This window comes from Salvelinus sp. IW2-2015, unplaced genomic scaffold (genome assembly GCF_002910315.2).
Source record: "Salvelinus sp. IW2-2015 unplaced genomic scaffold, ASM291031v2 Un_scaffold1203, whole genome shotgun sequence".
Taxonomy (NCBI): Eukaryota; Metazoa; Chordata; class Actinopteri; order Salmoniformes; family Salmonidae; genus Salvelinus; species Salvelinus sp. IW2-2015.
In genome coordinates this window covers 22,678-49,450 of record NW_019942776.1, presented here as the reverse complement: position 1 = coordinate 49,450, position 26,773 = coordinate 22,678, and the positions used below count along the sequence as shown (strand labels likewise).

At 44.2% G+C, this 26,773-nt stretch overlaps 2 protein-coding genes and 1 long non-coding RNA gene across 3 annotated transcripts in view; 1 reads left to right on the top strand and 2 right to left on the bottom strand.

Moving 5' to 3' along the window:
* The window catches only part of LOC112070024 (dual oxidase 1-like), a 52,375-nt gene extending 46,934 nt beyond the window's left edge, over positions 1–5,441 (bottom strand). Inside the window, 6 exon segments of the mRNA XM_070438809.1 lie at positions 727–928; positions 4,014–4,201; positions 4,418–4,582; positions 4,728–4,811; positions 4,958–5,087; positions 5,333–5,441. Of these exon segments, the coding sequence (XP_070294910.1) occupies positions 727–928; positions 4,014–4,201; positions 4,418–4,582; positions 4,728–4,811; positions 4,958–5,015 (697 nt within the window). The 5' untranslated portion in view covers positions 5,016–5,087; positions 5,333–5,441.
* Positions 5,442–5,511: 70 nt separating this feature from the next.
* LOC112070025 (dual oxidase maturation factor 1) lies at positions 5,512–26,123 on the top strand. Its single transcript, XM_024137423.2, has 8 exons — positions 5,512–5,666; positions 9,522–9,689; positions 10,014–10,071; positions 10,470–10,604; positions 18,958–19,165; positions 24,125–24,342; positions 24,564–24,757; positions 25,204–26,123. Exons 2-8 carry the CDS (start codon positions 9,543–9,545, stop codon positions 25,261–25,263), a joined length of 1,020 nt encoding a protein of 339 aa, XP_023993191.1. The 5' UTR covers positions 5,512–5,666; positions 9,522–9,542; the 3' UTR covers positions 25,264–26,123.
* Positions 6,941–7,252, bottom strand: LOC139024219 (uncharacterized). Its single transcript, XR_011475509.1, has 3 exons — positions 7,209–7,252; positions 7,069–7,147; positions 6,941–7,010 (listed from the first exon to the last, which is right to left on the bottom strand). It is a non-coding gene; the product is annotated as an uncharacterized lncRNA (long non-coding RNA).
* Positions 26,124–26,773: the final 650 nt, after the last annotated feature.

Below are 26,773 nucleotides of genomic sequence, written 5' to 3'. Positions count from 1 at the left end.
AAGAAGAGGAAGAGGAAGAAAGAAGAGAGGAAGAAGAAAGAGAAGAGCAGAGGAGAAGTGAGGAGAGAGGGAGGAAGAAGAGGAAGAATAAGACAAGAAGAAGAAGAAGGAGGAAGAAGAAGAAGAAGAAAGAGGAAGAAGAGAAGAGGAAGAAAGAAGAAGAAGGGAGAAGAAGAACGGAGACGGAAGGAAGAAGAGGAAAGCGAAGAAATAGGAAGAGAGAAGAAGACGAAGAAGAAGAAGAACGAAAGAAAGGAGAAAGAAGTGAAGAAAAGAAGAGAAGAAGAAGAAGAGGAAGAAGAGAAGAGAAGAAGAAGGAAGGAAGGAGAAGAAGACGAAGAGGAAGAGAAGAATAGAAGGAAGGAAGAAGGAGGGAAGGGAGGGAAGGGAAGAAGGAAAGAGGAAGAAGAAAAGAAGGAGAGGAAGAGAGAAGAATGAGAGAAGGAAGAAGAAAGGGAGGAAGAGGAAGGGAAGAAGAGAGGACGGAAAGAAGAATGAAGAGGGAAAGAGAGAGGAAGAGAAGAAGGAAGAGGAGAATAGAGAAGAAGAGAGAAGAAGAAAGGAGAAGGGAGAGAGAAGAGAGCGAGAGAAGGACGGAGAGGAAGAAGAAGAAGAAGAAAGAAGACGAAGAAGAAGAAGAAGAAGAAGAAGAAGAAGAAGACGAAGAAGAAGAAGACGAAGAAGAAGAAGACAACGACGAAAACAACAACAAGCAGCATCTCTCACCATAGAGTCCCTCAGGTCCATGCTGACCAGTGGAGGGATCAGCAGCGCTCCACATGAGGTTACTGCCCCCGCTCCTCTTGGGCATGTCCCACTGCTCCCCCGAGGCTAGGAGACCTCCAGAGAAACTCCTCAGGGCGTCAGACCAGGAACTAGACGGGCCGTAGATAGAGCTGCCGTCCAGCCACGCTGTCACCAGGTTCACCTACAGGACATAGCATGACATAACGTGACATGACATAACGTAACATCGCCTTTTTTTTAAGACAGAAAATAATATGTTTTATTGTCACATACCCCAGATAGGTGCAGTGAAATGTAACATAACATGACATAACATGACATAACATAACATGACCTGATATAACATGACATGACACAACATAACAGGACATGACATAACATAACATGACCTGATATAACATGACATGACATAACAGGACATGATATAGCATGACATGATATAACATGACCTGATATAACATGACATGACACAACATAACATGACATAACATGACATGACATGACATGACATAGCACATCTACAGATAGAACATAATATCGTTTTTTATTTGGGGTAAAACACTAGGGACAGTGAGCTGCAGGCTTCTAGGCTATGGGTTTATCTGAACGGGCAGTCTTATAGAGAGTCTGCTGTATTACTGTAGCACCATCACCAACAGACAGGCTGGTCTGACCTGACGCTCATTATGCTCCGGTCTGGCTCACTTGATAAAGRGCGTGGCACTAGCAACACCAAGGTCGTGGGTTCAACTCCCTCAGGGATCACATACTCATTCTGAAATATGGACGCGCTCATTCTACTTGTAAGTCGCTTTGGATAATAGCGTCTGCTAAGGGGTTCTATACTGTATATCATTATATTAACTGTGTCGCTCAGTTACTAAGAGAGTGGCTTTAGCAATGCCAAGGTCATGGGTTCAACTCCCACAGGGATGACAGACACATACTAAGAATGTATGCACTCACTAAGCGTCTTCTATATTACCTGTGTGCAAGGAGTTATTACCTGTGTGTAAGGGTTATTACCTGTGTGCAGGAGTTTATTACCCTGTGTGGTAAGGTTATTACCTGTGTGGTAAGGTGTTATTACCCTGTGGTGTGGGGTTAATTACCCTGTGTGGCACGGGTTATTACCTGTGTGGCAGGGGTATTACCTGTGCAGTGAGGGTTTTCCACTGTGTGTAGGTTTTTACGATGTGTGTAGGTGAGGGTTATTACCCGTGGTTGTTACACGGTTATTACCTGTGATGCAAGGGTTATTACCGTGTGTCAACAGGGTTATTACTTGTGTCAAAGGGTTATTACCCTGTTGTTGCAAGGTTATTAGCCTGTCTGAAAGGGTTATTACCGTGTGTGTGGGGGTTATTACCCTGTGTGTGAGGGTTATTACCTGTGTTCGGTGAGAAAATTATTTCAACCTGTGTGTCTGGGGGCCTATTACTGTGTGTGGAGAGTTATTACCTCGTTGTGCTGGGGGATATACCGTCTGTGTGGTGAGAGTTAATTCACTGTGTGGAGAGTTATTACCCCTGTGGTGTGAGGGGTATTACCTGTGTGTGAGAGTTATTCTGGGGGAATTACCTGTGTGTGAAGTTATTTGTGAGGATTACCCTGTGTGCACTGGTTTATAAAACCTGTGTGTGAAGAGTGTATATAACTTTCGCGTGGGGAGGGTTATTCCCTGTGTGTGAGGGTGTATTACCGTGTGTAAGGCTTTATTACCTGTGTGGTGGGGTTATTAACCGTGTGTGTGAGGGTTCTTGCTGTGTGGGGGGTTTATACTGTGTGAGGGTTATTACAACTGTGTGAGGTTATTAATCTGTGTTGAGGGTTATTACCTGCGTGCACAGGGCTATTACCTGTGTGAAAGGGTTATACTGTTGTGTGAGGTGTTTTACCTGTGTGCGGGGAATTATTACCTGTTGTGTGAGAGTTCTTACCTGTGTGTGGGGTTATTACTGGTGTGGGGTTATTACCTGGTGTGTGAGAGTTTATACTTGTGTGTGGGGGGTTATTACCACTGTGTGTGAGAGTTATTACCTGTGTGTGAGGGTTATTACCCTGTGTGTGAGAGTATTACTTTGTGTAGAGAGTTATTATGTGTGTGGGGGTTATTACCTTGTTGTGAGAGTTATTACTGTGGTGTGTGGTGAGTTTATTACTGTGTGATGAGGGTTATTACCTGTGTGCAAGGGTTATTACCTGTGTGAGAAGGGGTTATTACCTGTGTGGTGGGGTATTTACCTGTGTGTGAAGGGTTATTACCTGTGTGTGTGAGAGTATTGGATTACCTCTGTGTGTGGGGGGTTATACTGTGTGTGAGAGTTATCCTGAGTGAGTGGGGATTATTACCTGTGTGAGTATTACCTGTGTGGAGAGTTTACTGCATGTTTACAGTGTTGGAGAGTTATTGACCTTTGCGTGGGGTTATACCTTGTGGGTTGAGGGTATTACCTTGTGGTGAGAGTTACTTACCTTGTATGGTGGAGGTATTACCTGTGTGTGAGGGTTTATCCTGTGTGGGGGGGTTTTAACTGTGTAGGGTTTATTTGTAGAGGGTTTTTATCTGTGTGTGAGGGTTAATGTCCTTGCGTGCAAGGGCTACTTTACCTGTGTGAAAGGTTATCTACCTGTGTGTGAGGGTTATTACCTGTGTGCGGGGATTTTACCTGTGTGTGAGAGTTATTCCTGTGTGTGGGGGTTATTACCTGTGTGTGGGGGTATACTGTGGGAGATTACTTGTGTGTGGGTTACGTGTGTGGATGTTATTACCATGTGTGTGGGGGTTATTAACCTGTGTGCTGGAGCAGTTATTACCTTTTGAGGTTACCTGTGGTGTTTACTGGTAGAAGTTATACCTGTGTGTGGGGGTTATACCCTGTTTGTCGAGAGTTATTACCTGTGTGTGGGGGTATGTCCTGTGTGTCAGAGTTCATTACTTTGCTGTGGGGGTTAATTACCGTGTGTGTAGAGTTATTACCTGTGGTGTGAGGGTATTACCTGTGTGTGAGGGTTATTGCCTGTTGTGGGGGGGTTTTAACCTGTGTGAGGGTTATTACCTGTGTGCGAGGGTTATTATCTGTGTTGAGGGTTATTCCTGCGTGCAAGGGCTCTTACCTGTGTGAAAGGGTTTACCTGTGGTGTGAGAGGTTAATATCCGTGTGTGCGGGGATTATTACCTGTGTGTGAGAGTTATTACCTGTGGTGTGGGGTTATTACCTGTGGTGTGGGGCGGTTAATTACCTGTGTGGGTGAGGAGTTATTACTGTGGTGCGGGGGTTATTGGGGCTCTGGCTGGAGTGTTTTTCCCAGGGCCCCCTCTGGAATGGCAGTAGGACCCGGCCGGTACGGTTGGGGTCAAAGACTGGGTCTCCCTCTGGGACGGGGATGTGCATGAAYTCMGGRGGACAGCCGGGAGGCCGGGAGTCCTGGATCTCAAATACAACGTGGTACCCTGGACAGACAGACGAGAAATACTGTCATTTGGCAGGTAGCTGCGACTGTCAATCTATTCTGAAACCTTTCCAATCCTTTTTGACAACGTTGCCAGGTGTTTACTGGTCACTCATTTTGTGACAACCTCCAAGCATTTCATTTCACAACATAAACCCGAAACGTTACGGGAATGAATAGTAAACATTCAGATTGATGTTTCYCAGTGTCAATTTACCGAAGAATACAGAGAGTACAGTCTGGTTATGTGCAGAGGGTAGGCCCGAGGGGCCCCTGGCCGTCACATCGCTGACCCTGCGCGGGTTGGGAAGCTGTGGCTCCTGGAGCGGCTGGAGGACCCCGTCAGAGTAGCGCGCGGGCAGGAGGCGGACCAGGGGGGAACCTGCACGCGCACAGAGGAGTTCCTCGTCATAAAGCAACAATGCAACATATGACTTTCTATAAACGCATCGTATATCTTTAAATATTAATATTTTAAAAATATTTAATATTGTAAGATAGTGAGTAACATTTTGTGATAAACTTACCAACAGCACCTCGACTGTGATAGGCTAAGTTGTTATACCAGCCGTCATATCGTTGGACTTCCCAGTGGACTTTGGCCTGAGAATCTGCACAGGTAGCGGTCCTTTCAGAGTGATACTCAAAATGCAGTACTTATATAATAGTTATTTATCAAAGGTTATGCATTTTTCGTGGGTTTTACTAGTCGTACATAAATAACCCGAAATAAGTAACTGGTTACAAGGCTACTTACGTTGAACGATAAGAGAAAGCACTGCTAGCACTGTCCACATCTGTTTACGCAAATCCATTGATGCGAGAGATTCACCTCAGCACGTAGAGACCCACTCCAAGACGGTCAAGAGTTGTCGAGGTGCAGCCTACTGGTGTGGAAAGTGCAAGGTAGGAACCCATCGGGAAAATGGTTTAAATAAWTGCGATATAGCCTAATACGTTGCGTAAAATGCGTAAAATCTATGTGATTAGCAGTGCTTTAATAACTGGTATAATTAAATTGTGGCTGACACATATAGAGTAGTTGTACATTGTATGGAAGAAACAACACAAAATAAAGGTTTTAAACAGGAAATGTTAATTATTATTTATTTTTTTAAACTGGAAAACTTACTCAATTTTGAGGATGAAATGTCATGCGTACTGAAGAGCCGGAGTTACGAGAAATCCAGGTGAGCGAAAAAGGCGCTCCGTGGAAGAACAGCCAACAGTGTGTCTAAGACCTAAGTTCTCATAATATACGGACACATGCGTTTCCTTGTAGGAATGGTCGTCACCGGTTCACACACCTCTGTTCCAAAAAAATACCAATCAATGCAAGCCTAAAGATACACAAAAGAAGTGCCCGGTATAAAATAAGTCTCTCGCCTTTGTGTGTTACTACATTCGTTTTTCCCATCTTTCTGCCTCTTTCTTGATCTGGTGGTCTACTTTTTTTGCACTTTCAGGTGAGCATTATTTTAAATTAGTTAATTAAATTATTTTATATTATTTTAAGCATACTTATTATGAATGACAGGAAAATAGCATAGTGGTGGTTCAGAGGTAGATGGAGTTAGAGGATTTTGTTTGTTTGTGTGTTTTCTTTGTTATGTGTTTGTTGCTTACAAACCTGCATGGTCTAATTTGAGATGGGTTTTTGGCGGTGATAGTTTGCCAAAGAGGGTAAACTTGAGTGCAAGAGTATCCACTTACTGTTCCCGTACTCTGTTTAGTTTGAATGTGCTCTTAGTCTCAACAGAGTGGTTTCTTAAAGCACTTTGTATGAAACCCCCCCCAAAATTGGCCTACCAAATGAGTGTGTTCAAGTAAARATTATTTTGTCTTGATTCAGAAATAAAATACTTTCTTTAAGTGATATAATATATAGTATACATCCTGAGACCACAACAAAAAAAATCAGCTTTTCATTTATCTGACTTTCATTTATCTTCATGTCCAGCCTTTATATTGAGCCTCACAATGAAGTGTTTTACCATGTTCGGTTCAGGAAAACCAGGGCTACAAGTTGAACACAAAACTATTTGACACAAACTGTTGCATTCATGAGTTTTATTGGCAAATGTCTACAACAACAAAAATAAAAGGTCAACCAAAGCAAAAACCTGATAAATAATAATTTATATGAATGCTGTAAATACAGAAATTGTTTGCTCAGTGAGAAATGAATATCCCAACTAAGTCAGTGACTACTGTTTGTAGTTTGACGGCAACTATGTGAGCTTATTAGAGTATTATAGACAAATGTCCGGGATTTCCTATGATCTGTCACGTTCCTGACCTATTTTTATGTTATTTGATTATGTTTAGTTGGTCAGGGCGGTGAGTTGGGGTGGGCATTGTATTTGTGGTGTTTTGTTAGTCTATGGGTGTTGTATTGTGTATGGGATAGATAATTGTGAGGTTGTCAGTTATGTTCTATGGCTGCCTAGATTGGGTCTCAATCAGAGACAGCTGTCATTCATTTGTCTCTGATTGGGAGCCATATTTAAGGTAGCCATAGGCAGTAGGCTTTTGTGGGTAGTGGTCTTGTTTAACGTTTGTTGCTTGTCTGTGCACTTGCGTTATTTAGCTTCACGATCATTTGTTGTTTTTTGTTTGTTTGTATAGTGTTTCGTTTCATGTTCATTCTTCGGTTATTTATTAAAGAGAGATGGCTTATTTTCCTCATGCTGCGTTTTGGTCCGAATCTCTTCCACACGATCGTGACAGATCTTCTAGTAGAAGAACCCCTTACAGTATTATAGACACTATGTCCTGGGATTTACTATGATTTTCTATGTAGAAGAACCCTTACAGTATTATAGACACTATGTCTGGGATTTCCTATGGTCTTCTATGTAGAAGAACCCTTACAGTATTATAGACACTATGTCCTGGGATTTCCTATGATCTTCTATGTAGAAGAACCCCTTACAGTATTATGAACCTATGTCCTGGGATTTCCTATGGTCTTCTATGTAGTAGAACCCCTTACAGTATTATAAGACACTATGTCCTGGGATGTCCTATGATCTTCTATGTAGAAGAACCCCTTACCAGTATTAGACACTATGTCCTGGGATATCCTATGATCTTCTATGTAGAAGAACCCCTTACAGTATTATAGACACTATGACCTGGGATTTCCTATGATCTTCTATGTAGAAGCACCCCTTACAGTATTATAGACACTATGACCTGGGATTCCTATAATCTTCTATGTAGAAGCACCCCTTACAGTATTATAGACACTATGACCTGGGATTCCTATGATCTTCTTATGTAGAAGCACCCCTTACAGTATTATAGACACTATGTCTGGGATATCTATGATCTTCTATGTAGAAGAACCCCTTACCTTCTAACAACTCTTATGTAGCTTGCGAGTGTCGCTGTGAGAGTCTCAGCTTTTCATAGATGGTTTTAAATAGTTTGTAGCTCAAACCATATCGGACTCTACAGACGTTTTTGTAAAAAAACACCCAGCCATGGGCCCCTTGAGGAGTTTTTTTTGTGTAGTACGTCATCATACTGTGGATATGTTTTCGAATTCAATGTGTTTTTGTGCTTAAGATCCCGGGGGCGGTTGTACCAGTTGATCGAAGTGGGTCGTAACTCTAAATCCGATGTAAAATGTGCTCTATGCAGGACCTAAAAGTTTGTACCTGTTTCACCACGCTGGTCGTAAGCCCTTCTATGAGCTACGCCTAGTAGAGAGTAGGCATAGGATTGTAAATGGGGACCCTCTTTTCATGATATACAGAGAAAATAATAGCAATATATATTATTTTTAAAGGATTTGAGTCTCGTGTTCATATTTTCACAACCTCCGAGGGCTTTCGAGATGGCTAGCACGAGTCTATAGCCAAAATAATACAATTGATTTATGCTACATTAAAGCATGCTAAATGGTCTGATCAGATATTAGCAAACTAATAAAATAAAGCTTGACCTCCACTTATTTGCCCAGACGAGAGATCAAGTAACCAAATACACAGAAAGAAAGTTAGTGAAAGAAAATCACATTGATTAATTATCAGACAAGTCAAGGGCTTTTAGTCAGGATAATATAGCCTAGGCTACTACGTGATTGAAGAGCAAAATAACCCACCTGTTACTCTAGGCTTTCGTGCTAGCAAAATGTTAGCAAAATGCTAACATGCTAGCCAAATGTTAGCAAAATGTTAGCAAAATGCTAACAAAATGCTAACATGCTAGCAAAATGTTAGCAAAATGCTAACATGCTAGCAAAATGCTAACTTGCTAGCAAAATGTTCTGATAACACCATTAGACGAGGCAAACTAGACCAAAGATTATCATCATAAACACTCATCTCAGTTTGGCTAACATTTTCCCAGCCTAATTGTAACCAAATATCCAAATGGAGATTCCGSGAAACAAAAATCTGACATTGATTGATTTATCATGACGAATCCCCACGCTTGTCTCAAAGCAGTGCGATAACACTGTCTCATTCGTGGTACTGAAATTATAGTTGACCACAAACGGCTACTGCTTTAAAGTATTTAAAACGGTAGGATGAATTTGTGAGTTTCCATAAACAACAATATGATAAATTCCTTCAATGGCACTAGCCTACTTCATTCCAAATATTTTCGTAATTCAGTGAAATTCATTCCCACAATAATTATTAGTTGATCCATCCACTYGTGGTTAAGAAAACGTGCATACATAGTGGTGGGATTTGCGAAGTAATGAGGACACGCCTCGCAACGTTTATTACTGCCGTGAGGACCGTAACAGCCTAGTAAAGCGGCGCTGCCTAGCAACCATCCTTATGAAGCATCAAATCTCATGAACGCATATTGCTTACGCCGGATTYAGCTAMRAMTWGTCTTATTYTTGGTTRGTGCAACAAGTTTAAATTCTGATCCCAAAGTAGGACGTATCTATGCCCGACCTAGCATTTAAAACCAACTTTATTTTACCCCCAACTGGTGCAACTGGCCCCTTGCATCTGTAAGTATTGTTATGACACAGCAGGGAGCAGGTCTCGAACCCTCGACCTTCTAGCCGAGGTCCGGCGCGCTTATCGACTGTGCGCAAATGCATGCTCGTGCGACAGAGTAGATTTCCGCCGCTTATAAACCAGGGTCGTTACAGTAATCTTTTAATTAAGTAAAAAATTTTGGGGGGGTGATGTAACATTCCAATTCCCCAGTGTACATTATCCCCTACTATATAGTAATGAACTGATGGCTCAATGTATCGCCTATCTCTGGATCTTTAGAGGGTAACTTAGACACCCTGCTCTTAACACACTAACACTGTCTCTTCTGGTCACGCTGTCTGCTCTCAGCCCCGGAGATCCTGAGGAAAGATGACCTTCTACGATGACATTTACCCATTCTACCCYTTACCAAGAACCTCCTTTATCTTCAACACCCACCTCCTCACCATTATCCTGGTCTTCCTGGTCCTCACGGTCAGCTTCCTTTTTATTCTGCCAGGTATCAGAGGCAAGTCGGTGAGTAGAACCAACTGGTGCAACCTTCCTATGGCGTAATATTRATGCCAACAGAAATGGAATCTTCAGACTCGATTGATCTTAATGTTCCATTTCTGTTGACACAAATCTGACTCCGTATACCTACTGTACTGCCTATGATTAGATAATATAATTRCTCAATGTAGATACATATTGACTTAAACTGATTATTTCCCCTTGGAAAGTGATTAACATCAAATGGATTAATAAAACAATAATAAAAAATGTATTGTAGTTGTCAGTCAGTGAAGGTAGGTGCCGTGTTTCGTGACCTGACTTGTGTCCTCAAACCCTCTCTTCTAGAGACTGTTCTGGACGTTCAGAATCATCATCAGTCTCTTCATAGGTGTAGTAATCGTAGGTAAGTACTGTACACTAGCTGGACATCTCTTTCAATTTCACATCATCATCTTTGGCAACACTATACAAGAGTTTTGAACTCTCTACATATTTATTTTACACCACAGGATTGTAATGTAACGTAATGTAAAGAATTGTTGAATTAGGCTACTCGATTCTGATTTTGTCGAGAGGGTGTCAATTATTTCACAGTAAACGCACATCAAAAGAAATGATAATCAACTGCTATAAAGTAGTTCGTTGTATTGTTGTTGTTTTTAGTATGACACTCAATCTCAATCTCAATCTCAATCTCAATCTCAATCTTAATCTCAATCTCAATCTCAATCTCAATCTTAATCTCAATCTTAATCTCAATCTCAATCTTAATCTCAATCTTAATCTTAATCTCAATCTCAGCACTGAATTTCACCAGTGACTGGGCTGAGGCCCGAGCCACCACCAACGCTACCTACAAGTCCTTCAGCAGTGAGGAGGTGAACGCTGAGGTGGGACTGCACGTTGGACTGTACGGCATCAACATTACTTTAAGAGGTGAGCCCCGTAGACCGTAGGCGGTGCGTCCAATAGGCTAGGGGGGGACACTAAACTGACCCAAAATGTACATTCAAATAAATATGACAAACTTATAGGCCTCCACATCGCCGTGCGGGCTACGTATAGCTCCATATAGCTCCGCATTGACAATGATTGGTTGGTAGGTGGGAGGGGGCGGTACTTCCTGTATAAACACACTCACTTCTTTGACAACTTCCTTCACAACAGCTCTGCTCTGCTCAGTAAGTATGAATGCCCCCGTAAATGCTCTACTGCCAATGCAGACACCGGAATGACCATAAATCTACTAATACAGAGTACTTATACAGTGCATTCGGAAGSTATTCAGACMCCTTGACTTTTYCCACATTTTGTTACGTTACAGCCTTACTCAAAAAATGTATTAAAATATWTTTTTTTCTTCATTAATCTACACACAATACCCCATAATGACAAAGCGAAAAACTCGTTTTTWGAAATTTTAGCAAATATATAAAGAAAAATAAACAGAAATTTCACATTTACATAAGTATTCAGACCCTTTTACTCAGTACTTTSTTGAAGCACCTTTTGGCAGCGATTACAGCCTCGAKTCTTCATAAGATGAASCGTCACTTGAAAACTAGTGGACCAATGGAGACGCAATATCTACGCTAGGGTTGAATGGAGGGAACCTGCCAAAACCACTCCCCTTTTCCCSGGATAAATAACAGCGAGAAACCGGTAAATTATAATAAAATATTATAATACATTATTTATATGAACATGACGTGCAAAATGGAAACTGTTAAATGATATGTCGATGTCTAAATCTGGATGCTATACGGCCTTCTCTCTGGTCGCTGCATGATCAACTGTTACGCTCGTCGTTAGAACGAGACCAAGGTGCAACGTTGTAGGCGTACTTTTTTCTTTAATAAAAAAAAATGACACCGAAAAACAACAAAAATACAAAACGAACGTAAAAGCTATATGCAGTGCAGAAAGCAACTACACACAAACAAGATCCTACAACTGAAGGTTGGGGGGAAAAAAGGGCTGCCTAAGTACGATTCCTCAATCAGAGACAACGATAGACAGCTGCCTCTGATTGGGAACCACACTCGGCCAAAAACAAAGAAATACAAAAGGCATCAGAATGCCCACCCCAAATCACACCCTGACCTAACCAAATAGAGAAATAAAACGGCTTCTTTAAGGTCAGGGTGAAACCGACATCTCAGTATGTAGACCTATCATCTCATCATGGTAACTTGTATTATTTATTGTGACAGGTGGACCTACATTTCCTGCAGCATAGGCTCTGCTACAGTAATATAGAAATAGATCTGTCTCTCTGTCTAATTACACATCTAACATCTGGATTTCATGGGGTCACCTTATTATTATTTATTTTCTAAATTGTAAAGATTATTTGTTTTAAAAATCCAGCTGGAAAGTTTTAAAACACTCAATATCGTTGCTTTAAAATCAGTACACGCGAGTGGTCTTTCTCTCTCTCTCCATCAATTCCATTCAAATTGTATCCAAAATAGATCATCCTGTTCTAGATTGATATATATACACTGCTCAAAAAAATAAAGGGAACACTTAAACAACACAATGTAACTCCAAGTCAATCACACTTCTGTGAAATCAAACTGTCCACTTAGGAAGCAACACTGTTGACAAACATTTCACATGCTGTTGTGCAAATGGAATAGACAACAGGTGGAAATTATAGGCAATTGCAAGACACCCCCAATAAAGGACTGGTTCTGCAGTGGTGACCACAGACCACTTCTCAGTTCCTATGCTTCCTGGCTGATGTTTGGTCACTTTTGAATGCTGGCGGTGCTTTCACTCTAGTGGTAGCTAGAGACGGAGTCTACAACCCACACAAGTGGCTCAGGTAGTGTAGCTCATCCAGGATGGCACATCAATGCGAGCTGTGGCAAGAAGGTTTGCTGTGTCTGTCAGCGTAGTGTCCAGAGCATGGAGGCGCTACCAGGAGAGACAGGCCAGTACATCAGGAGACGTGGAGGAGGCCGTAGGAGGCAACAACCCAGCAGCAGGACCGCTATCTCCGCCTTTGTGCAAGGAGGAGCACTGCCAGAGCCCTGCCAAATGGTGTGCTTACAGCCCAACACCGTGCAGGACGTTTGGCATTTGCCAGAGAACACCAAGATGGCAAATTCGCCACTGGCGCCCTGTGCTCTTCACAGATGAAAGCAGGTTCACACTGAGCACATGTGACAGACGTGACAGAGTCTGGGAGACGCCGTGGAGAACGTTTCTGCTGCCTGCAACATCCTCCAGCATGACCGGTTTGGCGGTGGGTCAGTCATGGTGTGGGGTGGCATTTCTTTGGGGGCCGACAGCCTCCATGTGCTCGCCAGAGATAGCCTGACTGCCATTAGGTACCGAGATGAGATCCTCAGACCCCTTGTGAGACCATATGCTGGTGCGGTTGGCCCTGGGTTCCTCCTAATGCAAGACAATGCTAGACCTCATGTGGCTGGAGTGTGTCAGCAGTTCCTGCAAGAGGAAGGCATTGATGCTATGGACTGGCCCGTCCGTTCCCCAGACCTGAATCCAATTGAGCACATCTGGACATCATGTCTCGCTCCATCCACCAACGCCACGTTGCACCACAGACTGTCCAGGAGTTTGCGGATGCTTTAGTCCAGGTCTGGGAGGAGATCCCTCAGGAGAAACATCCGCCACCTCTATCAGGAGCATTGCCCAGGCGTTGTAGGGAGGTCATACAGGCACATGGAGGCCACCCACACTACTGAGCCTCATTTTGACTTGTTTTAAGGACATTACATCAAATTGGATCAGCCTGTAGATGTGTGTTTTTCCACTTTTTAAATTTGTGAATTGTGTGACTCCAAATCCAGACCTCCATGGGTTGATAAATTTGATTTTCCATTATTCTCTGTGTGATTTTTGTTTCAGCACATTCAACTATGTAAAGAAAAAAGTATTATAATAAGAATATTTCATTCAGATCTAGTATGTTTATTTTAGTGTTCCCTTTATTTCTTTGAGCAGTGTATATAGTCCTAGATGTCCTGCCTATTTCTTTCAGGTAATAAATTCAATGCAGGTTTAGTCTTATATTTAGCTAATTGATATGATGTAGCCTATGTTTAATAAGCTCTCTAACGGATAACCTCTGTCTTTGCGTTATTGCAAACCCAACCTGTCGCTCGCCCCGACACTGTTTGCTTGGATTAAATATACGCCTCCTTAGCTCTTAGGTAGTCCCCATGCAGGCAAAAGACAGACTTAGATACGAAATTAGCGTGTGCTCTTCTTTTTTTTGTTTTCGCTGCATCCATGACACGACTCATGTTGTTGACTGCAGGGGTTTTGTGATCGAGTACAGTTGCTGAGAGCAGACAACCAGAAGAGCACAAGACAACCCTGCCTGGGGCCAATTGGACACTACAGCTCGCACCTGTTGTATCGTTGAGGTTCAACCGATCCTGCTCCAGTCCCCATACCACACAAGGTGAGTGACAGACTCGAGGCTTTTCCTCCCACCCCATAAGCATACCGCGGTACCAGGCTCGACATACAGGTTATTTGAAGACAGGTTTGCCTCCACTACCATTGACATTGTATGTGACAGACAGGTTGAAGAGACAGGGTTGTGAGCCAGCGACTATAGAGGTATTCCTTGACAGACAGGTTGGACAGACAGGTGTTTTTAGATGACAAAAACAGCAGGGTTTCCGCCTCCTCCTCATCTAATGTACCGTGGCTGTAGCCCTAATGATCTGGTGCGCGGGTATGTTGTTGGCCCCGCCACATGGTTACCAGTGCTGTTAGCCCTTCTAGGGTCTGGTATTGTTGCGCCCCCCACATAGTTGGTTTAACAGTGCCAGCGTATCACTACTATGGTCGTTCTAATTTCATTTCTTATGGAGTCCTAATTTGTTGTGGTGAAGCCTCCCACATGGTTCACCTGATGGACGGCTATTAGACCTAGGTCTTAGGTATCTGTGGCACACCTCCGCACCTAGTTACCGTGCGTAGGACGTGAACCTAAGCTTCCCTTAGGTGTCTCGAGCTCCTTGTCGGGGCCTTCTCCACACATGAGTTAACCAGTGACTAGATGATAGCTCCTCCCTCAGGATCTTATGAGGGCCATGAATTGTGGCCCCCCACATGGTTTACCAGTGACTGGAGCCCTAGGTCTGGTATTCGTGGCCCCACATGCGTTTACCAGCTGCTGTCTAGCCCCTAGGTCTGTATTGGGCCCCCCCCACATGGTTACCAGTGCTGTAGCCCTAGGTCTTGGTTATTGTGCCCCCCACAGCCGGTTACCAGTGCTGGCTAGCCCTCTTAGGTCAGAGTATCAAAAATCGGTATTGTTGGATTTTAATACTCTGCGCCACCATGCTGGGGTGACCTAGTGCTGTAGTCCGCCTCTAGGTCTAACCATGGGCGATTGTGAGGGTAGTTCCTCCCACTTATTGAAGTTAGAGTTACCAGTGCTGGCAATGTATTAGCCCTCAAAGTGAGATCTATATGCGTATAGTGGCCTTTCACGCACTTATCAAAAAGTTACCCAGGCTGCTGTGTGAGGCACACTTTAGGATACTTGCGTATTTGTGGGCCTCCCCACCAGGTTACCAGTGCGTGTAGCCCTCGAAGAGTCTGTATTTGTAGGCCTTCGCCATCACATGAGGTGGACCTAGAGGTTAGCTGTAGATCCCTCTAAGGTTGCGGCGTACCGTATATTTGCTGTGTTCTCTATAAACTCCAACAAATGGTTAACCAGTGCGTTTGTCATATTACGCCCTCTGAAGGATCCTCTCCCAAGAGTAGCTTGTGGACCATATCATTATTCCACACTAACGAGTCTCACACAGTACATGTTACAAGCCCCTGAGGTCTATGACTATAGAACCCAGGGAGGACCTAATTTTATGGTCACACTCAGCCATCCTCAAGAAAAGATGCAAACACCAGTCGATCTTTTTGCAGCGACCTGGATTATACAGGCTGGCTGTGTACAGGAATAATCTCTGGGCCTCAAAAACCCCAACACCTATGCTCTTTCTGATTATCAGTCTGGCTGTAGCTCCCATCCAGGGTCGTCCAGGTGAAAGCTTATGATTCCTGATGATGTTCCCTCCTTGTTAAATCCATTTCGATCTATTGTAACCGCAAGGGGGAAACCAGGGCTACACAAGATATTGATGTTTTAACCTCAGAACGTGATCTTCGGATGATCCTTAATGTGTGCTCTACATGCGTAGGGTTGCCATCAGAGGGTATTGTGCCCCCGCACAATGAGTTACAGTGCCATAGATCTAAGTTTTCTAATGCCTTGAACGGGGTTATGGTAGTTAGGATGCCAATTGGCCGTATGCAAGGTTCTTGCTGCTCCCAATAGGAACTCCCGATTTACACCACTGGGCTTGGGTCTTTTCTGCTAGCCTCTAGGTCTGGTATATCGCTCTAAACGGAGTTTCCCGCCTGTTACCTCACACAAGAGAATGGCTTACCAGTGCTGCCTCCTAATAGGACATCCCGCCGCCATTTGAACACCAACCCTGGGTTCTGGGAAGGGCTGAGTAGTGTCTCAGAGGTGGTTTCTCCCTCATCAACGGGCAAATGCACACTGGTTACCTAGTAGCCACGGTTTGGTCACGAGAGCAGCCTAGGTCTCATTACCACCCTGACATTCCCCTCTGATCTGCTTATTCGTTGAGGGCCCTTACCACGCCACATTGTTACCAGTGCTGTGGTGGTCCCCTCTCTAGGGATCCCTCAGTCTCTTGGGGTTAATTGGGGAGCACCCCCAGGCACTCAGCTCTGGATGGTTACCAGTGCTGCTAGCCCTAGGTCTGGTATTGTGGATCTCCGGCACATTTGAGAGGTTACGCCAGTAAGTGCATGTACGAGCCCTCTCTTAACTGCGTGGCTTCAAAAAAAAAAATCCCGGTATTGTGGTCTTCCACCGCCACACATGGTTCAGTGACCAGTTGGCATGATTACTAGCCCCCTGTGATTGTGTATCTTGACCTTTATTTTAAACCGCGTAATTTTAGGCTGGAGCAGTTAAAGCACAACTAACTTCCCTCAATTCTATTCTAAATCTACCCAGTGAGGCTAACTCCCACGTCGTCTGGATTAACTCCGTGTGTTCTTAGGCAGAACGAGTACCCAGTTGTTGTTGACCCCTCTGTCAGCCCCCAACGGATGATTAGCCTTTGCATATCCTTTGGTTACTATTTCAACGCTCTTAACGCTCTAGTGCTACCTTGACCCAACCCACGTGCTGGTATAGCTGCCCATATTCAGATGGATGTTAAAGATACTTGCCCCTCTGACCTCTGTTGGGTCATATCTATAATAAGTCGGCACATCTCTGCGCAGCTGTTTTCGCTCTAGTGCAGGATTGTAACGCGTGTTAACCTCTTATGGGGTCTTTCTTGGCTAAAGCCCCGAGATTATTGTGGCTCACCTTATACCACACAGTCATACCTTCAATCCATCGCCTATAGCTTTTCAAATTGCGCACTCAGCTGTCTTTACATACTCTATCCGCGGAACTCCTATTGCGCTCCAGGATTCTGATTGTGCTGTAACCGAATACGTGTTCGTCAGTTCCCAACTTCACCTCTCACAGTGCGTAAAATTAAACACAAATAATAGCATTGTACTCTAATGAGCCTAGGATTTACTGACTATGCAGACTCCATCCGTCGCACTCCTCATCCATCAGACTACACTGTTCATAACCCCACAGATAAGCCCTGCTACTGACCCGTTAGCCCGCCGTTGGCTCTGTTGGTTATTGTGGCCCTCCACAGGCGTTACCAGTGTACGTGCGGTAGCCCTAGGTCGTCCGAGAAATGATATGGGGGCACACCCCATACTACATGGTCTTTCTACCAGACTTAATAGTTCCTTAGCCTAGCCGCCCACCTCTCCATCTACCGAACGGGATCACCATCAATTTTTAAAGGTTGATTATGCGTTGGGCGCCCGGCGCACATGTGTGTTGAGGTAAAGCACAAAGTGCTGGAGCCCTGAGAACAGTGTGGCCCATCAGAGTCGAGGATACTCCTCCTAGAGAAACCCCCGCCAGCAGATAGACGTGGGAGGAACGGGAAGGAGGTCACTCACAAAAAAGCAGGAATGGAGAGAGAGAGCCGAAGAGAGGAGTGAGAGACGAGTGAGCTGGTTTTGAAAAGGAAGGCTCCACGCACTACCAGGTTACCAGTTGCTGTAGCCCGAGTAACAAGCGATACGACTCTTAGAAATGGAGAGTAGGCTCCTTGTGAGCGCGCAGGTGCTTACCCACACAGATGGGTTACACGGAAAGGATGCCTAAGTAGGTAGCCCTAGGTCTTGTGGTGATGAGATGGTGTAGAAGATTGATGCCAATCAACCCTGGGCTGGGTAATTATGCTTGACGGCCAAAAGGCGTGCCTCGTAATAATAGCCCAGTGCGTACCTCAATTGGTCTGGGCGGCCAGTGATTCCGTGGCCCCCACCAGGTTACCATGCTGTTAGCCTAGGTCTGGTATTGTGACCCCCCACCAGGTTACCAGTGCTGTAGCCCTAGGTCTGGTATTGTGGCCCCCCACATGCTGTTACCAGTGCTGTACGCCCTTAGGTCTGGTTATTTGTGGCCTCCCACATGGTTACCAGCTGCTGTAGACACTAGCGTCTGGTATTGTGACTCCCCCACCAGGTTACCAGTAGCTGTAGCCCTAGGTCTGCGTATTTGTGGCCCCCCCACATTGGTTACCAGTGCTTGTATGTAGCCCTAGGTCTGGTATTGTGACCCCCCACCAGTTACCAGTGCTGTAGCCCTAGGTCTGCGTTATTGTACCCCCCACCCAGTTACCAGTGCTGTCTACCCTAGGTCTGGTATTGTGACCCCCCACAGGGTTTACCAGTGCCTGTAGCCCTTAGGTCTGTATGTGGCCCCCCACATGTTACCAGTGCTTGTAGAACCTAAGATTCTGGTATATATGTGACCCCCCCAGGTATACCAGGGCTGTAGCCCTAGGTTGTATTGTGGCCTCCCACATGCGTTACCAGCTGCTGTAGCCCTAGGTCTGGTATGGTGGCCCCCCACATGGTTACCAGTGCTGTAGCCCTAGGTCTGTATTGTGCCCCCCACATGGTTACCCAGTGCTGTAGACCTAGGTCTGGTATTGTGGCCTCCCACATGGTTACCAGATGCTGTTAGCCCTAGGGTCTGTATTGTGGCCTCCCACATGCGTTACCAGTGCTGTAGCCCTAGGTCTGGTATTGTGACACATAACTTGTCATGTGTGTTGTAAGTGCATGGATTATAACCGCCCATTGTCCTCTATGGTCTCTATCCTTCCAGGGAATCCTGTGAATCAACTGAACGAGACCATCAACTACAACGAGATGTTTGAGTGGAAAGACACCATCGACGAGGAGTACGAGGACGCCCTAGAGAGAGGTCTACCTAACCCCATCCTCTATATCGCTGAGAAGTTTACCCTCAACAACCCCTGTGGCCTCATCTACCAGTATAGATACTCTGGGCGCTACGCCTCGGCCACTCTCTGGTAAGCTGACTAGATCTAAACACATACCTGTAGTGGATATTTCACCACCAGATCCGAAGGTTAATGTTAAGCATCAAATCAAATGAAATCAAATGTGATTTGTTGCATGCGCCGAATACAACAGGTGTCAACCTTACAGTGAAATGTTTATTTACAAGCCCTTATTAACTCTATTTTTCTTAAAACTGCATTGTTGGTTACGGAAATATTTACTAAATAAACTAAAGTAAAAAAAATACAAAAAAAGAATTACACAGTAAAATAACAATAACGAGGCTAAATACAGGGGGTACCGGTACCGAGTCAATGTGCGGGGCTACAGGTTAGGTTTAATTTATTTTTATTTTTTATATATACTAAAATGCCTACATATTCTACCTGAGGTCTTATTGCTTGGGGATTAGAAGCTGTTGGCGCTCCGGTACCGCTTGCCGTGTGGTAGCAGAGAGAACAGTCTATGACTTGTGTGACTGCATTAAAGTCCCCGGCCACTAGGAGCTCCGCTTCTGGATGAGCATTTTCTTGTTTGCTTATGACCTTATACAGCTCGCTGAGTGCAGTCTTAGTGCCATCATTGGTGGTAAATAGACGGTTACGAAAAATATAGATGAAAACTCTCTTGGTAGATAGTGTGGTCTACGGCTTATCATGAGGTACTCTACCTCAGGCGAGCAAAACCTTGAGACTTCCTTAATATTAGACATCCCACACCAGCTGTTATTGACAAAGACACACACCACCACCCCTCGTCTTACCAGATGTGGCTGTTCTGTCTTGCCGATGCACGAAAAACCCAGCCAGCTGAATGTTATCCATGTCGTCGTTCAGCCACAACGGATGGTCTCGAACGGAGCTCATCCAGTTTATTCTCCAGTAATTGCAAGTTGGCAAATAGAACGAATGATAGAGGCAGATTACCCGCTCGCCAACGAATTCTCTCAAGGTACCCGGATCTGCGCCCCCTGTACCTGCGTCTTTTCTTCATGAGAATGATGGGGATTTGGGCCTGGTCTGGGAGAAACAGTATATCCTTCGCGTCAGACTCATTAAAGAAAAAAATCTTTGTCCAGTTGGAGGTGAGTAATCGCGGTTCTGATTTCCAGAAGCTCTTTTCGGGTCATACGAGACGGTGACAGAAACATTATGTACAAAATAAATGACAAACAATGCGAAAAAAAGATTGCACAATTGTTTAGGAGCTTGTGAAAAGGCCGCCATCCTCTTCCGGCGCCATTATGGGAATCATAGGGATGGAGATCAAAGTTATGATGTTTAAGTGTTCATGATTCATGTTTTAAGGGGGTGAGGGTAGGGTAAGGTTTAAGTTAGATGTTCAGGGTTAATGTTTTGAGGGGGTGAGGGTAGGGTAAGGTTTAAGTTAGATGTTCAGGGNGGTTACCAGTGCTGTAGCCCTAGGTCTGGTATTGTGACACATAACTTGTCATGTGTGTTGTAAGTGCATGGATTATAACCGCCCATTGTCCTCTATGGTCTCTATCCTTCCAGGGAATCCTGTGAATCAACTGAACGAGACCATCAACTACAACGAGATGTTTGAGTGGAAAGACACCATCGACGAGGAGTACGAGGACGCCCTAGAGAGAGGTCTACCTAACCCCATCCTCTATATCGCTGAGAAGTTTACCCTCAACAACCCCTGTGGCCTCATCTACCAGTATAGATACTCTGGGCGCTACGCCTCGGCCACTCTCTGGTAAGCTGACTAGATCTAAACACATACCTGTAGTGGATATTTCACCACCAGATCCGAAGGTTAATGTTAAGCATCAAATCAAATTAAATCAAATGTGATTTGTTGCATGCGCCGAATACAACAGGTGTCAACCTTACAGTGAAATGTTTATTTACAAGCCCTTATTAAGTCCATTTTTCTTAAAACTGCATTGTTGGTTAAGGAAATATTTACTAAATAAACTAAAGTTAAAAAAATACAAAAAAGAATTACACAGTAAAATAACAATAACGAGGCTAAATACAGGGGGTACCGGTACCGAGTCAATGTGCGGGGGTATAGGTTAGGTTTAATATAATTTTTTTTTTTTAAATATACAGTATACTAACATGCATACATATTCTACCTGAGGTCTTATGGCTTGGGGGTTAGAAGCTGTTAAGGAGCCTTTTGGTCCAAGACTTGGTGCTCCGGTACCGCTTGCCGTGTGGTAGCAGAGAGAACAGTCTATGACTCGGGTGACTGGTCTTTGACAATTTGTTGCGTCTTCCTCTGACACTGCCTAGTATAGAGGTCCTGGATGGCAGGAAGCTTGGTCCCAGTGATGTACTTGGGCCGTACGCACTACCCTCTGTAGCGCCTTACGGTCAGATGCCGAGCAGTTGCCATACCAGGTGGTGATGCAACCGGTCAGGATGCTCTCGATGGTGCAGCTGTGGAAATTTTTGAGGATCTGGGGACCCATGCCGAATCTTTTCAGTCTCCTGAGGGGAAAATGCGTTGTCGGGCCCTCTTCACGACTGTCTTGGTGTGTTTGGACCATGATAGTTCGTTGGTGATGTGGACACCAAGGAACTTAAAACTCTCGACCCTCTCCACTACAGCCCCGTCGACGTGAATGGGGGCGTGTTTGGCCCTCCTTTTCCTGTAGTCCACGATCAGCTCCTTTGTCTTGCTCACATTGAGGGAGAGGTTGTTGTCCTGCTCATCGTTGTCGGTGATCAGGCCTACCACTGTTGTGTCGTCAGCAAACTTAATGATGGTGTTGGAGTCGTGCTTGGCCACGCAGTCGTGGGTGAACAGGGATTAAAGGAGGGGACTAAGCATGCACCCATGAGGGGCCCCGTGTTGAGGATCAGCGTGGCAGATGTGTCGTTACCTACCCTTACCACCTGGGGGGCGTCCAGGATCCAGTTGCAGAGGGAGGTGTTTAGAATCAGGGTCCTTAGCTTAGTAATTATCTTTGAGGGCACTATGGTGTTGAACGCTGAGCTGTAGTCAATAAACAGCATTCTCACATAGGTGTTTATTTTGTCCAGGTGGGAAAGGACAGTGTGGAGTGCAATAGAGATTGCATCATCTGTGGATCTGTTGAGGCGGTATGCGAATTGGAGTGGGTCTAGGGTTTCCAGGATGATGGTGTGGATGTGAGCCATGACCAGCCTTTCAAAACACTTCATGGCTACCGAAGTGAGTGCTACGGGGCGGTAGTCATTTAGGCAGGTTACCTTCACTTTCTTGGGCACAGAGACTATGTTGGTCTGCTTGAAACATGTAGATATTACAGACTCGGGCAGGGAGAGGTTGAAAATGTCAGTGAAGACACTTGACAGTTGGTCCGCTCATGCTCTGAGTACATGTCCTGGTAAACCGTCTGGCCCCGCAGCCTTGTGAATGTTGACCTGTTTAAAGGTCTTTCTCACATCGGCTATGGAGAGCGCGATCACAGTCTTCCGGAACAGCTGGATCTCTCAAGCATGCTTCAGTGTAGCTTTCCTTGAAGCGAGCATGAAAGACATTCAGCCCATCTGGTAGGCTCGCGTCACTGAGCAGCTCGCGGCTAGGTTTCCCTTTGTAGTCCGTAATAGTTTGTTAAGCCCTGACACATCCAACGAGCGTCAGAGCCGGTGTAGTAGGATTCAATCTTAGCCCTGTATTGACACTTTGCCTGTTTGATGGTTCGTCTGAGGGCATAGCAGGAGTTCTTATAAGCATCCTTGAAAGTGTCAGCTCTAGCCTTTAGCTCGGTGCGGATGTTACCTGTAATCCATGGCTTCTGGTTGGGATATGTACGTACGGTCACTGTGGGGATAACGTCGTCGATGCACTTATTGATGAAGCCGGTGACTGAGATGGTATACTCCACAATGCCATTGGATGAATCCCGGAACATATTCCAGTGTATGCTAGCAAAACAGTCCTGTAGTGTAGCATCTGCGTCATCTGACCATTTCCGTATTGAGCAAGACACTGGTACTTCCTGCTTTAGTTTTTGCTTGAAAGCAGGAATCAGGAGGATATAATTATGGTCAGATTTGCCAAAAGGAGGGTGAGCTTTGTATGGTCTCTGTGTGTGGAGTAAAGGTGGTTTAGAGTTTTTTTCCCCTCTGGTTGCACATGTGACATGCTGGTAGAAATGAGGTAAAATGGATTTAAGTTTGGCTGCATTAAAGTCCCCGGCCACTAGGAGCGCCGCTTCTGGATGAGCATTTTCTTGTTTGCCTATTGCCTTATACAGCTCGTTGAGTGTGGTCTTAGTGCCAGCATCGGTGGTAAATAGACGGTTACGGAAAATATAGATGAAAACTCTCTTGGTAGATAGTGTGATCTACGGCTTATCATGAGGTACTCTACCTCAGGTGAGCAAAACCTTGAGACTTCCTTAATATTAGACATCCCACACCAGCTGTTATTGACAAATAGACACACACCACCACCCCTCGTCTTACCAGATGTGGCTGTTCTGTCCTGCTGATGCACGAAAAACCCAGCCAGCTGAATGTTATCCATGTCGTCGTTCAGCCACAACGGATGGTCTCGAACGGAGCTCATCCAGTTTATTCTCCAGCGATTGCAAGTTGGCAAATAGAACGGATGATAGAGGCAGATTACCCGCTCCCCAACGAATTCTCTCAAGGTACCCGGATCTGCGCCCCCTGTACCTGCGTCTTTTCTTCATGAGAACGATGGGGATTTGGGCTTGGTCTGGGAGAAACAGTATATCCTTCGCGTCAGACTCATTAAAAGAAAAAAGTCTTTGTCCAGTTCGAGGTGAGTAATCGCTGTTCTGATATCCAGAAGCTCTTTTCGGTCATAAGAGACAGTGACAGAAACATTATGTACAAAATAAATGACAAACAATGCGAAAAAAAAGATTGCAAAGTAAGACGTAGGGGTTACTGAAGCGGCATCCAGAACCATTGAAAATCGTCTGACTATACATACACTGTCAAATTTAAAACAAGTGCTGTCTCCCCCCTCCCCAGGACAGCGTTCTGCTGCTGGATGGTAGCCAACGTGCTGTTCTCCATGCCTGTCATCCTGTACGCCGGCTACATGATGGTGGCCACTGCCGCCTTCATCTTCTTCTCCATGGCCTCYTTCTCCACCATCATGAACCTGCCTACCTGTCTGTTCACCATCGGCACCTCTGGAGCCTTCCAGACAGAGTACAGCGGTTCTTTCTGGCTGGCGCTGGCCACAGGTAAAGAAAGGTTTACCAGTGCTCAAAGGCTCTTTCCTCAATTTAAACTTTCCTCAATTCCTTGTGTCCTCTCTCCTAGCCTCCATCTCAAGAGGTTATGAGGTTAGGAGAAAGGACTCTAGGAATCAAGGAAAGATTAATTGAGAAAGAGCCAAGTTATCCACACTAAATGACAACATTAAAGGACATTTTGTTAAAAAGGCATCCATCTTGTTTTCCAGGTGTCCTGTGTCTGGTCATCGGAATCCTGGTGGTTYTGCTGGACTGTCTGATCCCTGAGAAGATACGAGAGGCCTTCAGCGTCGGGGTGGACAACGATGAAGATGAAGATGTTTGTTTTGGAGAGGGATACCTGAACTCCAACTTCCTGGCAAGCGTAACCACCACACCTTTGACAACCTTAGTACTTCCTACGGTAAGTCTGTCAGTTTAATAAGTAGATGCAAGTCTAGCTCTGGTCCAGGGCTTCGTTTAGTTGCCTTCTAACAATCACCATCACGACTGTAGCTCTGCTCACTAGCTCTGGTCMAGGGCTTCATTTAGTTGCCTTCTAACAGTCACCATCACTACTGTAGCTCTACAGATGTAGGATCTTAATTTGAGCCAGTTTTCTACAGGAGGAAAATAATCCTGCAGCAACAAGAAATGTGCATTTGTATTTATATTATAATTAATGGACATTTTCCTAGCCAAAATCAAGTCTGAAATTTCTAAGTGGAAATTACAAACTTTAGAAGCCTATTTAAACCACCTCWAATACGCAACAGGGTMATCAAATTAAGATCCTACATCTGTAGTAATAGGTCAATATTCTTGATTTAACCGTAAATAAAGTTATTTTCTTCTTCTTATGTGTTCCAGGATGAAATTCAGAAAGACAGCCACCAACCATCACTCCAGGAGCTGTCAATCGCAATGTAACGTAACGTAGCAGGTGTTAAAAACACGCCTGAGCGGAGTTCCCACATCCGGTTTTCAGCAGAAAAGTAAATCCCTGAAAACCGGATAAGATCCGGTTGTTGGCAACTCCTCTAAGTCAGATTAGAGTCAGATTCATAACCTCACTCCCCAGCTTGAAAGATCTCTACCGCACTATTAAATCTCTAGCTTTTCGACAGCGTAGGTGGKTTAAAACGGTGTCAAGGAGGGCAGTCACGTGCGAGACGTTAGCCTCTGTCGAGTMCCCAACAACCGGATGTCCTGGCTTCCTGTCTGGCTGTGAGGCGACGAGGGAGGAAGTGTTACCGCTAGACTAGCACAGTGACCTCCTTTAACACAGGCCTCTTGTACTGTACTGTACTGTACTGTAAATAATGTGTATAAAATGTGTTCTACTCTGTCAATGCCATAATTGGTTATTATTAGATGTGTTGTATTAAATGTCATGTTCAAATAGTGTACGAAAAAGTATTATTTTTTTTTAATTGCGAGATTCACACACTTTTTTTACTGGAGATAATTGAGTCAGGGTATTCAAGTAATTGACGATGTGCTCCTTGTGTAATAACCAAATGGCACCCTATTCCCTATATAGTGCACTACTTTAGACCAGAGCCCTATAGAACCCTATTCCCTATATAGTGCACTACTTTAGACCAGAGCCCTATAGAACCCTATTCCCTATATAGTGCACTACTTTTAACCAGAACCACTATGGCTCTTGGTCAAAAGTGCACTAGGGAACATGTGCGACATTTTGGAGTACAATATGTGATTTTTCTTTAAACGTATTTTACTTTCATTTTCATCATTGCATGTAATAAATGTAATTTTATTTAAAACACATTTTGGAAAACAATAATTAGCCTTGTCACCAGTTTCATCGATCACAGTGTATTCTCAGCATCTCACAATACATTCGTACACTAATATACAAGTTAATACATTCTCGTTGTACCTGGTCTGCAGGTACAAGAAGAACCCACGTTTCAGTAATATCTTTGGCCTTCATCATTACCGTAATATTATATACTATTACCGTAACATTATATACCATTACCATAATATTATATACTATTACCGTAACATTATATACCATTACCATAATAGTATATACTATTACCGTAATATTATATACCATTACCGTAATATTATATACCATTACCGTAATATTATATTCATCCCTTTGATATCCCCGAGGCAATATAGGGGCAAGGACTGCTTCAACAGATACAGTTGAAGTCGGAGGTTTATATACACATAGGTTGGAGTCATTAAAACTCGTTTTTCAACCACTCCACAAATTTCTTGTTAACAAACTATAGTTTTGGCAAGTCGGTTAGGACATCTACTTTGTGCATGACACAAGTAATTTTTCCAACAATTGTTTACAGACAGATTATTTCACTTATAATTCACTGTATCACAATTCCAGTGGGTTAGAAGTTTACATACACTAAGTTGACTGTGCCTTTAAAACAGCTTGGAAAAT